The sequence below is a fragment of the Rhinoraja longicauda genome, chromosome 11 (genome assembly GCF_053455715.1).
Source record: "Rhinoraja longicauda isolate Sanriku21f chromosome 11, sRhiLon1.1, whole genome shotgun sequence".
Classification (NCBI taxonomy): domain Eukaryota; kingdom Metazoa; phylum Chordata; class Chondrichthyes; order Rajiformes; family Arhynchobatidae; genus Rhinoraja; species Rhinoraja longicauda.
Window position 1 is genome coordinate 38,356,201 of NC_135963.1, and position 14,141 is coordinate 38,370,341.

The 14,141-nt window shown below is 41.5% G+C and overlaps 1 protein-coding gene across 8 annotated transcripts in view; it reads right to left on the reverse strand.

The window, feature by feature from the left end:
• Window positions 1-14,141, reverse strand: part of rasal2 (RAS protein activator like 2) — a 307,207-nt gene that overhangs the window by 13,814 nt on the left and 279,252 nt on the right. For 6 of the 8 annotated variants that reach the window (XM_078407405.1, XM_078407408.1, XM_078407407.1 and 3 more), the window contains 4 exons: window positions 13,774-13,975; window positions 12,361-12,563; window positions 7,862-8,738; window positions 5,627-5,758 (listed from right to left, as the gene is read on the reverse strand). In XM_078407405.1, the coding sequence (XP_078263531.1) occupies window positions 5,627-5,758; window positions 7,862-8,738; window positions 12,361-12,563; window positions 13,774-13,975 (1,414 nt within the window). The remainder of the gene's footprint in view (window positions 1-5,626; window positions 5,759-7,861; window positions 8,739-12,360; window positions 12,564-13,773; window positions 13,976-14,141) is intronic. The other 2 variants (XM_078407406.1, XM_078407409.1) reach the window with 1 other exon arrangement.

The following is a 14,141-nucleotide window of genomic DNA, read 5'->3' on the forward strand; positions in this document are numbered from 1 at the left end:
AATGAAATTTTTTTGTGTTCCAAAAATATACTTCATTCGTGATAAAAGATACAGTACATTCATATATTGCATTTACAGAAGAAATAGTATTTCATTTATGTGCAAATTACTACTGACAGTCTATATTAAAATCCTCTGTGATTACTGTGTTACTGCTGCTGGACATCTTCAAGCCAGTGTTTTCTGCACCCTTGTGGAATAAACCTGAAAGAAAATTGCTGTCAGATGGACACATTGTTCCTTCAGATATATTCCACAAGGGGGCAGAAAACACTGGCTTGAAGATTTCCAACAGGGCTATCACGGGGGGGGGGGGGGGGGGGGGGGTAACTTGAATTTCCAGGCTTGAGGATAACTCTCCTGCTTGTCATTTAAAATATCCAAGATGGAGGCCAGCAGGTTCTGGGGCACTGTGCTATCTGTGGCTTTCAATTGATAGATCCCAGCATATGGATCTGGAGATCTTTAATGTGTCAAGGGGCAAGAAAATAACTCAGCCATCCTCTTCCTTAAGGCTGCTGATTGCGGAATTCCCTCTGTGAACATTTTGAACGAAGCTCCTCAAGGATGGAGGAGACTTTGGAATGTGTAAAATAACTTGGAGGACTCAGAAGCAAAGACTCAGAATTGTCAAAGCAGGCTATGATGCAACCAGTAAGGATATTTCCTACAGAATATCTACAAAAGTTTACTAATTTGGAGACATACTGAATCTCTTTAAACGCACAAGAAAGCAAGTCTTCTTCGTGATTGCATCCATGTGCTGGGCCCAGGACAAGTCATCCGAGATGTTAATGCCCAGGAATTTGAAGCTGTTAATTCTTTCCACTACCAACCCACCAATAAAAACTGGTGAGTAGTCTATCTTGTTGAAGTTAAGCAAGAAATTGTTGTTGTAGCACCATTCAACCATAGAACATTGAACAGTACAGCACAAGAACAGACCCTTTGTCCCACAATATCCGTGACAAACATGATGCCAAGTTATAAACAAATCTCCTCTGCCTGCACGTGATCTATATCTACCTGCAAATCCATGTGCCTATCTAAAAGCCTCTTAAATGCCACTATCATATCTGCCTTCACCACCACCCCTGGCAGCGCATTCCGGGCACCTACCACCCTCTGTGTATAATACTTGACACACATCCCATTTAAACTTTGCCACTCTTATCTTAAAGTTATGCGCTCTGGTATTTTACATTTCCGCCCTTTCTATCAGGTCTCCCCTCAACCTCCAGCGTTCTCGGTAAAACAATCCAAGTTTGTCCAATCTCTCCTTTTAGGTGGCACCCTCTAATCTAGACAGCATTTAGTGAATCTCTTCTGCACCCTCTCCAAAGTATCCACATCCTTCTTACATCTGAGGCAACCAGAATTGTGCACAATATTCCAAATGCAGCCCAACCAAAGTCTTGTAAAACTGTAATATGATTTCCTTACTCTTATACTAATAGCCCTGTCTGATGAAGGCAAGCATACCGTACATCTTCTTTACCACTCTATCTAAGTGTGTTGGCATTTACGGGGAACTTTGGACTTGTATCTCAAGATGTTTCTGAAAAACAATGCTGTTAATGGTCTTTCCATTAATTGTGTACTTTCCCCTTACATTCTCCCTTCCAATGTGCAACACCTCACATATATGGAACGAGCTGCCAGATGAAGTGGTTGAGGCAGATACAATAACAACATTTTAAAGACATTTGGCCAGGTACATGGAGAGGAAAGACTTGGATGGATACAGGTAAGACGCAGGTAAATGAGACCAGCTTAGTTGGGCATCTAATTTGGCATGAACGCGTTGGGATGGCGTTATGACAAATCAAGTTGGTACGGGTGAACAGGTTTATAAGAGATGGTTTCTGATAGCAGTATGTTGAAGAACTAACCACGGAGAAGGCTACTTTAGATTTGGTATTATGTAATGAGACAGGATTAATTAATGACCAATGGTGTGGGATCCCTTTGGAAAGGATGATCGTGAGACTGCATAATGTCTAATTTAGTCAGAGGGTCAGAAATATGTCTTCAACTAGTGGGCAAAACTTTAACAAAAGCAATTACGTTGGTATGTGAATAGAACTGGCGAAAAGGATAGGGAAAGTAGATTTTAAAAGTAATTAGCAGTGACAGACATTTAAGTAAATACTTCAAAAATCTCAGCAAAGGTATATTCCAAAAAAGAAAGAACTGTGCACATTTCTGGTCTCCTTACCCAAAAATGGATATAGCAACAGAGGAAACAGTCCAATGGAGATTGCAGCAGGGTGATTCACCAGCTTACCGCCTGGGATGACAAGATTGTCCTAGGTTAGACAATTTGGGCCTGCATTCCTTGGAGTTCAGAAGACTTATTTAAATATACAAGATGGTTTGACAGGGTAGATATTGAGATGCTTCACTGTTGTAAGTGTCAAAGATAACAGAACATAGTTGTAAATAAGGGGCCAATCAATTATAAATGAGGCGTGAAGGAATTTCTTCTGCCGATAAGAGTGGTGGAGGTCAGATATTAGAAATATTTAACGTGGTGAAAGATAAGCATTTGAAATATCAAGGTTGCGAGAGTTAAGGGGAACTGGCACAGAAGAGGAGTTGAGGCTAACATAGATCAGCCATTATCTTATTGAATGAGGCACAGGCTTGAGGGGCCTGGTGGCCTATTCCTGCCCCTATTTTCTTGTCATAGTCACACAGAATGGAAACAGGACCTTTGGCTAAACACGTCCATGCTGACTAAATTGTCCCATCGAAGCTAGTCCCATTTGCCCGCATTTGGTCTATATCCCTCTCAATCTTTCCTATCTATGCGTCTAGTCTCTTTTAATTGCTGCTATAGTACCTACCACATCCATCTCAAAGGGTAGTTCTTTCTATATATCCACTACCCTCTGTGAAAAAGCTGCCATTCAGGTTCCTATTAAATCTTTCCCCTCTCACCTCAAACCCCTGTCCTCCATTTATTGATTCCCCTTCCCTGGGTAAAATACTCTGTGCATACATCCTATCTATTCCCCACATGATGTTCCCCTCATACATCCTATCTATTCCTCTCCACAACCCTCAGCCTCCTGCATTGTAAGGAATAAAGTCCTAGCCTGCACAGCCTCTCCCTGTAGCTCAGAATCTCAAGTCCTGGCAACATGCTCGTAAAACTTCTCTGCTGTTTAATGATGTCCATCCTATAGTAGGGTGACCAAAACTGAACACAATAATCCAAATACAGCTTCATCAATGTCTTGTACAACTGTAGCATAACATCCCAACTTCTATATTCAATACCTTAAATGATGAAAGCCAATGCAGCCTTCTTTACCGCCCATCTACCTGTGTTGCTATTTTCAACGAACCATGTATCAGTACTCCTACAGAGCCCTCCACAATGTTGGGGACAAAGACCCATCATTTATTTATTTGCCCCTGTACTCCACAATTTGCGATTTGTAATAGAAAAAAAAATCACATGTGGTTAAAGTGCACATTGTCAGATTTTAATAAAGGGTATTTTTATACATTTTGGTTTCACCATGTAGAAATTACAGCAGTGTTTATACATAGTCCCCCCCATTTCAGGGCACCACAATGTTTGGGACATGTGGGACTGTGGTTGCTCTTTTTAGAACTTCTTGGCAAACTGTAACCTGGCCATCCTATTTCTGTGGCTAATTAGTGGTTTGCATCTTGCAATGTAGCCTCTGTATTTCTGTTCATGAAGTCTTCTGCGCACAGTGGCCATTGACAAATCCACACCTGACTCCTGAAGAGCGTTTCTGATCTGTCGGATAGGTGTTTGGGGTTTTTTCTTTATTATAAAGACAGTCATCAGCTGTGGAGATCTTCCTTGGCCTGCCAGTCCCTTTGCAACTCGTAAGCTCACCAGTGCACTCTTTCTTCTTAATGATGTTCCAAACAGTTGATTTTGGTAAGCCAAAGTCTCTAATGATGTCTCGAACAGTTTTATTCTTGTGTCTCAGTCTCATAATGGCTTCTTTGATTTTCATTGGCACAACTTTGGTCCCCATGTTGATAAACAGCAATGAAAGTTTCCAAAGATGATGGAAAGACTGGAGGAAAGACGATGTGCTGAGAACTCTCTTATACCTGCATTACGGAGGCATTTAAATACACCTGAGCAATTACAAACACCTGTAAAGCCATGTGTCCCAAACATTATGGTGCGCTGAAATGCGGAGGTGGACTATGTATAAACACAGCTGTAATTTCTACAAGGTGAAACTAAAATGTATAAAAATACCCTTTAATAAAATTTGACAATGTGCACTTTAACAACAAGTGATTTTTTCTATTACAAATCTCAAATTGTGGAGTACAGAGGCAAATAAATAAATGATAGGTCTTTGTCCCAAACAATATGGAGGGCACTGTAGATCTCTCTGGTCTACAACACTCCCCAGGGCCCACATTCACTGTGAAGGTCTTGCATTGGTTTGACTTCTTGTGGAATCAGTAGAAGATCTCAGAGGGGAGGAACTGATGATATTCAGAAAGCTAATAATAATTTATCAGGTGTGGATCTGAGTCCCAAACATAATTTAGACTCTAGGCAACAAATAAAATTTCAAAATTAAATACTCTGCACTTATTCTTTGTGTATTTGTCTGGCTTTCGGTTGCCTTTTCAACTTCTAAACTTAAAGATTTCCAGATCTCTACCCGAATCAAATACTAGTTTTCACATTATACCCCATAGTATTTGCAAATTTAAAATAAATGTCATAAATAGAAATTGGTTTTAATTCCACGATCATAATTTGTGAGCAAGCTAGGAATTCAAACAATGTCACAATGATTATTTTCTGTATTTGTTGCAAATATAGAGGAGCCAAAATATTGTGCAGTGTTGCAACTCCAGAAGTGTGTCATTTCAGTGCAGAACCAATTACTCACTCCCCTACTTTGCTTCACACTGTTCACTCATCAACTGCCCCAGATACTCAGCAGTTAACAGGAATCATCTAAAACAAGAGTTCTAACTGTAGAAAAACATGAGAGAGGTAATTTACAGATTCAGAGTGTGTGACATGCTAAATAAAGTAGCATCAGTTTGACTGCCTTACCATTGCTGCATGAGATTTTTATTTGGAGGATGTGAAACAGAGAAAAAAGATTGGTATAGTCTGTCAGAGTTTAGTAACTAATGGGAAAGATGGGGATTTTTTTGTGACCATGCTGGTGCCATCTTTCTTCCACGAGGGATTTAAAGAAAACAAAATGGCGTTGTGACAAATTGAATATAGCCAGCAATACTAATCCAAATTCCTCTCCTCGACATACTACTTGTAAATGCCTGCCTAATATCTATCGCTAAGATATGCCACTTAAAATAAATCAACATGACATTGGTGACATTGAACAGGCTAGATTTAGTAACGGGCAGATTTACAAAAATAACTTCAATCATGTACAGTAAGTGAAAGGTGCAGAATATTTTGTCTTCGAAAGAACCAGATTTGTTTTTAATGTTTTTCTTTGTAAAAATAAAATCAGGTTGTTCCCAAGGGAAAATATTCTGCCCCTTTCACTTACACGATTGAAGTTATGGTTTACTGAGTTTTTTTTATCCCTGACATTGATTAGGGAAGAAGCAAGCAACTTTTACCTACCTTCTCTGCGTGTTTACCCTCCTCACGAATCTGGTCAGTCTCGTCGTCTTCTAAATACTGTCCATTGTTCAGCACCCAGGCAGCTGTTCTCTCTACTGGGGACATGGTGGCAGTCTCTACCGGTGACTGAACCTGCATTAAATAAAATCAGGTGACTAGCTTAAACTTCTATACATTGCCAGAGTATAACAATCACACAGGGCAGCATAGTGGCGCAGCGGTAGATATGCTGCCTTACAGTGGCAGAGACCCAGTTTCAATCCCTACTATGGGTGCTGTCTGTACAGAGTTTGTTCTCCCTGTGACCGCATGGGTTTTCTCCAGTTGCTCTGGTTTCCTCCCACACTCCAAAGATGTACAGGTTTGTAGGTTAATTGGCTTCAGTAAAAATTGTAAACTGTCCCTAGTGTGTAGGATAGTGCTAGTGTATGGGGTGATCGCTGGTCAGCACGGACTTGATGTACCTGTTTCTGCACTGTATCTCTAAAGTCTAAATGAGCTGGTGCCAGGATTAGAGAGCACAGGCAGTTAGTCTCCCTTCCTCACTGATTTACATCGTAACAGATCTCCGCATTGGCTACAAATGAATTAAATAATGTCAAAGAGACGTAGCAAACATTTTGTGATCATCATGTCCTCAGGTAATTGGAAAAGTTAATAAGAGATGGACACTTATCCTTACAGCATTGAGTTATTGTCAATAAATGCAAAGTAACATTGAAATTGTATGTGCTGTTACATCAGTTATCAACAATGCATGTTGTGAACCTCGTGGTGGGGAGGGAAGCTTGTGTGGTATCAGTATTGGAGGGCTGCTTTTGACAGGAACAATCTCTTCTAAGATCATACGACATTGGAGCAGAATTAGGCCATTTGGCCTATTGAGTCTTCTCTGCCATTCTTTAGAGATAGAGTGTGGAAACAAGCCCTTCACCCCACAGAGCCCGCGCCAACCAGCGCTCACCCCGTTCACTAACCTACACACGATGGGGACAATTTCACAACTTACCAAAGCAAATTAACCTACAAACCTGTATGTCATTGGAGTGCGGGAGGAAACCGGAGCAACCCAAGAAAACCCACACGGTCATAGGAAGAACGTACAAGCTCCGTACAGATAGCACCTGTTGTCGGTATATTGAACCCGGGTCTCTGGCACTGTGAGGCAGCAACACTATCATTGTGCCGCGCTTGATCATGGGCGATCTATTTTTCCCTCTCAACTCCATTTTCCCGCCTTTTCCCTGTTGCCTTTGAAGCCCTTACTAATTAAGAACCTTTCAAACTCTTCTTTAAAAAACCCAATGACTTGGCCTCCACAACCGTCTGTGACAATGAATTCCATAGATTCACCACCCTCTGACTAAAGAAGTTTCAACATTCTCAAACCAAGTGTAAGAGGGGTTAAGTACAAAATAAAACAGTGCTACAACTTGATTTCTAGATCAGCACTGTTTCTGCACCAGTGTAACATTTTCACTCCCTGCACCAGCATCAAATTTCCAGACACAGACATGTCATGAACTTTTTCAGTCAGAGTTGTAAATCTGTGGAATTCTGTGCCGCAGAAGGCAGTGGAGGTCAATTCTCTGGATGCTTTAAAGAGAGAGCTAGATAGAGCTCTCAAAGATAGTGGAGTCAGGGGGTATGGGGAGAAGGCAGGAACGGGGTAATGATTGTGAATGGTCAGCCATGATCACATTGAATGGTGATGCTGGCTCAAAGGGCCGAATGGCCTACTCTTGCACCTATTGTCTATTGATAGTTCTGAGCCAGCATCTACCATAGGTGGAAACCTGCTCACATTCATTGAAATCGGGAATAGGATCCTTGCAGCCATACAAGACGCCTTTCATCACCTTGGTCTGGTATGTATTTATATGCTTGAACTGAAAGACCTTGTGGCATTAAGATATGCGTCCCTTCCTGAGAATTAGGATGCACATGAATGAGAGAAAAGGCAGGAGGAAGCACATGGAATGAAACCCATTCTTGCTGCTGTCAAGCAATTCCCATCACACTAAAGCAGCCGTGCTGAGTGCAGCACCTGTTGCTTGCTATAATTAGCCGGCCAACCTTCAAAATTGATGAATAGCAGTTTAGTTGAAGCATCTACAGAACAGCATTCTAGCAGAAACTGTCATAATCCTCAGGATAAGGGAACTCACAGTAAAGTCGATAAAGAGGACAGCGTTTCCATAACTCGAGTTACAGTAGCTTGAAGAAGCTTCTCACCTGGTGTGTTTGCTGCTGTTTATGTACTGCCCGGACTTTCGGCACAGGGCTTTCCCCTTTTGATGATGTTGATGGCTGCCGTGACCGGTTTTCGCTGTGTGGTGGCTCAGGTGATGTCGATGGTAATCCGGTCATGCTGCCTGTGCTTCTCTGCGATGCACTAAGTGGTAACGAATGCGGTGCTTTCACTCGACCGCTGGACCCGGACAGCTCTGTCCTGCGGAGCTGTGAATGCCCAATACAATTCTGCCGAGGCAACGCCACCGGGAGATTGCTCCTGTCCGGCATGGTGTGTCGTTTGGAGTAGTCTTCGCTGAACACGCTGCGTTTGGCAAAATCCTCAATGCTACTGTTACTGGGGCCGCTCAGCTTGCTGATCAGCTCTTCACTGTTAGTGTGGCTCTGGGAGCTGGTGGAACTCAGGTTCTCAGAACTAGAGTCCACGCCAGCTTTACTGCCTCCTGCTGGGGGGTTGTTCAGTTGGTAGACGGGGTTTTGGAAGGACAGAGGTTGAAGGCTGCTCTGTTGGCTCAGAGCTGGATGAAGAGGCCTGCGGATCTGAGGGACACTCTGCGCTCCACTCTGCACCTCCCGCGGCTGCTTGGTGTTTGCTATGTGCGTAATTGAGGCCTGGCTACCAGGGTGGCGTGCAGGAACACTGGGGATAACCGGAACGCTACTCGCCCCTTGAGTCACGGCGGTGCTCTGCAGATCTACGAGTGATACACTCCTGCCGTTATGCAGGGTGGACTCTTCTTCATCCTTGTCAGAGTAAGTCATGCTATGAGTGGAGGCTGGCTGAGCTGGAAAGTGCGGCTTGCTATGGAAAAACGCTTCAATGTTCTCTTGAGTTGGAGATTGCAGTTTCTGTACGTCGCTGGAAATAAAAATATATTTTCCATTTGCATATTCACATTTCTTACAAAAATATTTATTTTCCAAGTTTGCTTTTTATTTACATTTATTCTCTACACTACTCTTCATCTTTCAAACGGGCTGTTGGCACATTGGCCTTCATCAGTCAGAGTATTGAGTATTGAAATTGGGAGGAAAAGAAAATAACTGCAGATGCTGGTACAAATCGAAGGTATTTATTCACAAAATGCTGGAGTAACTCAGCAGGTCAGGCAGCATCTCAGGAGAGAAGGAATGGGCGAGGTTTCGGGTCGACCCGAAACGTCGCCCATTCCTTCTCTCCTGAGATGCTGCCTGACCTGCTGAGTTACTCCAGCATTTTGTGATTGAAATTGGGAGGTCATGTTGCAGTTATCTAAGACATTGGTGAGGCCACATTTAGAGTATTGTGTTCAGTTCTGGGCACCAGGTTCCAGGAAAGATGTCAAGTTGGAAAGTGTACAGAGAAGGTTTACTAGGATGTTGCCAGGGCTTGAGGACTTGAGCTATAGGAAGAGGTTGAGAAGGTTAGGACTCTATTCCTTGGAGCGCAGGAGAATGAGGGGTGATCTTATAGAGGTGTATAAAATCAATAGAGGAATAGATCGGGTAGACGTACAGAGTCTCTTGCCCAGAGTAGGGGAATATAGAACCAGAGGACATAGGTTTAAGGTGAAGGGGGAAAGATTTAATAGGAATCTGAAGGGTAACCTTTTCACACAAAGGGTTGTGGGTGTATGGAACGAACTGCCAGAGGAGGTAGTTGAAGCAAGGACTGTTGCAACATTTAAGAAACAATTAGACAGGTACATGGAGAGGACAGGTTCAGAGGAATATGGGCCAAACGTAGGCAGATAGGACTAGTGTAGATGGAATGTTGGTCAATGAGGGCGTTGGGCCGAAGGGCCTGTTTCCACGCTGTATGACTCCATGACTCTAATATTATACGCAGAGGGATGTTATCTTTCTTACACCAGGTATGATTGGTTTACTGGGACAGGGTGCCATGCAATCGACCCGTTTGCTGACCTCTGCTTTCCTCACAACAAGCAAGAGAATAGAAGACTTGGATGTACTTTAGTCTTGACCATTCAGATTATTGTGAGTTGAACACAAAGACTAATGTTCTGACTGAAATAGGTTTCTACTGGTAAAGTGGTCCAAAAGTAATTGCTAACATGAGGCAAGTTATCTATATGCTAATTTTAATAGAAAATTGCAATTCAGACAAATGTGCATTATACAAGTTAGTAGAAACATATACCACCTTTCAGTAGTCAATTAATCACCCCAGACACATGAGAATGTAGTGATTCCTTGGTAATATGCAACTGAAACCAATTCTACAGCATCTTACATGGCTCAGCTGAACAAGATGTGAGCATGAAAGCTGCCACAACAGGGAATACTTTCAATAACTGGATATGAGGGGAGGAGGGGTAAAAGAGGTACAGGCATTCCCAAAGTTACGCAATGGTTACTTTCAGAAATCCCTCATGTAAGTCAGATTTTATGTAATTCAGAATCACCAACTCTGTGCCTGTTTCCTCCCCTGTCCAAAATAACTCACTGAGAACACTGACACAAAGCGCGAGAGTCAATGTTGCTGGGCTAAAGCTCGTTGTCTCAGCAGCGTCTGCCTGTGACTCAGTAGCAGCTAATAACTCAAAACCTCGCCACATCATCTATAGACGAAATGCACATCCACGTCATCCAGAGATGCTGCCTGACACGCTGAGTTACTGGGGTCAATATCACTGCTGGGATGTTTGCAGGACCAATTAGAGAGGATTTAAACCAGAAGGGTATTATTATCATGAAGGACAGGGAATTTGTTAAAAAAAACTTGGCAAAGGAAACAAAGGATGAACAAAATGCAATAGGTAGTGTAAGAAAATAACTGCAGATGCTGATACAAATCGAAGGTATTTATTCACAAAATGCTGGAGTAACTCAGCAGGTCAGGCAGCATCTCAGGAGAGAAGGAATGGGTGACGTTTCGGGTCGAGTCTGAAGAAGGGTCTCAACCTGAAACGTCACCCATTCCTTCTCGCCTGAGATGCTGCCTGACCTGCTGAGTTACTCCAGCATTTTGTGAACAAAAACCAATAGATGATTTCATGCATCAAGAAATCAAAGAAATTAGGTCCAGTGGAACAAGAACATAAGTAGATATGTGACTGTATGACATCACTATTACAGAAAGGTATCATTGAGATAGGAATAAAACTGAGGATGGGGATAGAGGTGGTGCAATATTGGTTAATTAAATAAATGCAACTGAGGAGGGATCGGATGCTGAAGATTAACATATGAAACTAAACTGGTTGAATCGAGGATCACAAATGAGCTTTCATACTGTTAGGAGCAAAGTATAGACCCTGTCTGCCAATGGCATAGTCCATGTCAGAGGGAGGTTGAAGATCAAGTAGGTGGGATAATGTCTGATGTGCCATATAAATAGCAGCAACAGCAGGAGATTTCAACTGCCCTAATTTTGAAAAGGACAGAAATAGTATTAAAAAATGGACAGAGTGTAAAATTCTTAAAATACATCCAAGAGAATGTTTATGATCAGTATGTAGCTGCTCGACAAGAGACAGGGCAATTTAGGCGTTAGTTTCAGAAATTAAAGTGTGAAGGTGAAAGGATTGGCATAGGGAAACTATGTTATCATTGTGATTGATCATAATTAAGTTAGTTAGCGTAATTATTCAAAAGGACAAAGATTCCTGTCGACTCAGAGTACAAGATTTCAACCAACATAATGCCAATTTTATTTGCCCAAGATTTGATTGACTAAATGGAATGGAAACAGCAATTTAAAAGTGGATAGAGTCAGAACTTTTGAAGGGATTCAAGAAAGACCTCAATAAGGATCCACGGCAAATATTTTCCCGCTTAGAAAAGGATAGAATGTCAAATTCTGGACCCATTGGAGTTCAAAGTGCATGTGTAATCCAATAAGACAAAATCAAGACGCCTGTGACAAATAATGAGTGCTCAATTTTGCAGAAGGCCTTGAGCGTCAAAAAAATGCAGGGGTGAAATTAGAAACAAAAATTAGGAAGGCAAAAGAGCTAAATAAAGATTGGTGGCAGATAAACCAGGACATTTTGTAAAATAAGTGGAGGAAATCAACAAGCTGGGCATTTTAGGAAAAATAACCAAAAATATGCCTTTTGGACCATAAAAAAATGTGGCTCTAGACACTGTGATTAAGGGGACAGAATGTGAAATATTGGTCATGTTAGAAATAGAGGGAAGAAAAATATTTATCTGAATCATGCTGACTGCAGCTGGTGGACGCAACAGCGTTCAGACAGGCAGCCTCTATCAAGCGACTGTCTTTAGGTGCATGCGTCATGAACTTGGGACAGTTTGGGAGAGCCCAAAACTGTCTCAATACTCTTATCAGTGTATGGAGCAAAATTCTCTCTCTCTCCCTATTCCCTTTCCTTGAACACAGTAATGGTTTTATTCACAGACTCATCCAAAAGAAAAATAATTTTCTGGGGATTACAAGTGTACCTTTCTCAGGCAGTGCAGACGAACAACAAACAAAACCGAGGCAAATGTGGGAAAATCTCGCAACAAAATCCTACCTGTCACTGGGATCCTCGAATATCCGCTGCAGTCCAGACGACACACTGCCACTCACATTTGGGGAAGAACTGACATGCTCTCCAAATCGACGGACCTGCTGCTGGATTGGTGTGGGGCTAGTTAGTGATTTGGTAATATCGCCGAGTATGCGTGGGAGAGGGCCAAGCTTCGCTACTGTTGCCTGTAGAAATGAATTTTCACCCTGGTTGGACAGTGCCACGGAAACATCCACAATTTATTGGGTGGAGGATGACGATTGATGTGAACGGAGCAGAATGCAGATGCGCCAAACAACATAACCATGATGATTGTGGTGAGGGAGGCAGCAAAAATGGTGCAGGAGTGGGGTAGGGATGAATGAAAGGGAAGGAGGAGAAAGGGGACATAAATAAATTAGGAACAAAACTAACATAACTCAATGTGCTTTCAAACTTATCCATTCAAACGTAGCATTCAAACATACAAAACATGCAAAATAAATATCTTAAATGATTCTAAAAACAGAGCAACTTAAAAGAAAAACTTGCATCCACCCAGAGGAAGGGAAGGATGGTTGGAAAGGATTCACTGGTAAAACAAGAGACTGAAAATGGGAGCAAAACCAAACTGTTTATGCATGCAAACAATTGTAATGTCAGTTTGATGTTCGTAGTGTAAATTATGACTTCTACTTACAATATACCAGGAAAAAAATACGGTGCAATAGTATAGACTTCAGTCTTAATTAGATATTCAGATATTCAGTCTTAAGATAATTGAGAGCAGTAAGTTATTTGTTTGGGACATTCAACAAAAGTGCTACTTTTAGCCAAGGTTAATCATCTCAATTTCATTAAAGTGAAAAAGTGGATTACACTTTTATAGGCAGGATGTAAGGGAAACTAAGTAGATTGTAAGCCTTGAATGGTTGACATTTTTGTCCACTTTTCCAACCAACTTCTGCTGGAGTACGATCCCAACCACAGCAACACTTTTGTCCTCATTAACGGAGTTTATTTATTGCCTTCACCAAAGAACGAAGCCATTTGCTGAGTTCTCCCAACTTCTGACAAACTAGATTCCCGACCACAAATGGGGACCAAATAAACTGTACAGCAACCAATATTTCAAGTGAGTAAATGAAAGAACTTCCTATTTTAATTTTTTTCTATAAATAAATAAAAGTATTTTTCTATTACATGGAAAGCTTTGGTGAAATGGAAACAACTAAATTTAAAACAATTGATGCAACAATGTTTGCCTCAATACAACATTATTAATCGGAAATGTGAAGTTTGGAGGATTGAAGCAGGAAAGTATTAAAACCTGGATAAAAACACTTAAAAGATTAAAAATAACGGATTTTTTAAAAGCTTAGTATTGTGCCTTAACTACAGTGCTTAATAGTTAATAGATAAATGACTTCAAGGTACCTTATCAAGTTGTGACACCACTTCCCAGAGCAGACAGTGCAGGACAGAGAGCTCACGACCCAAATCAATGTATCCTTCAAATCCTGGCGTGTTGGATATCGTGTCTGGGTTTGAGATTTCCACCAGAAAACGTTTCATCCCACTCCACTCATGTTCCAGAAAATCATTCATAAATGCCATGTATTCTTCTTTGTTCCCAAACCTATGGAAATCAATGGAAGTGATCGAAAGATAAAATGCTGACTGTCCCAATAGGAAATGATTGATGGGTTTCAAGCATTTGTTTTCAGTGTAGCCTGCAGAATACAGTCAACTAAAAATAGTTGAATATACTCAGAACAAAGGCAAGGCAGAAAACAGTCAACAGA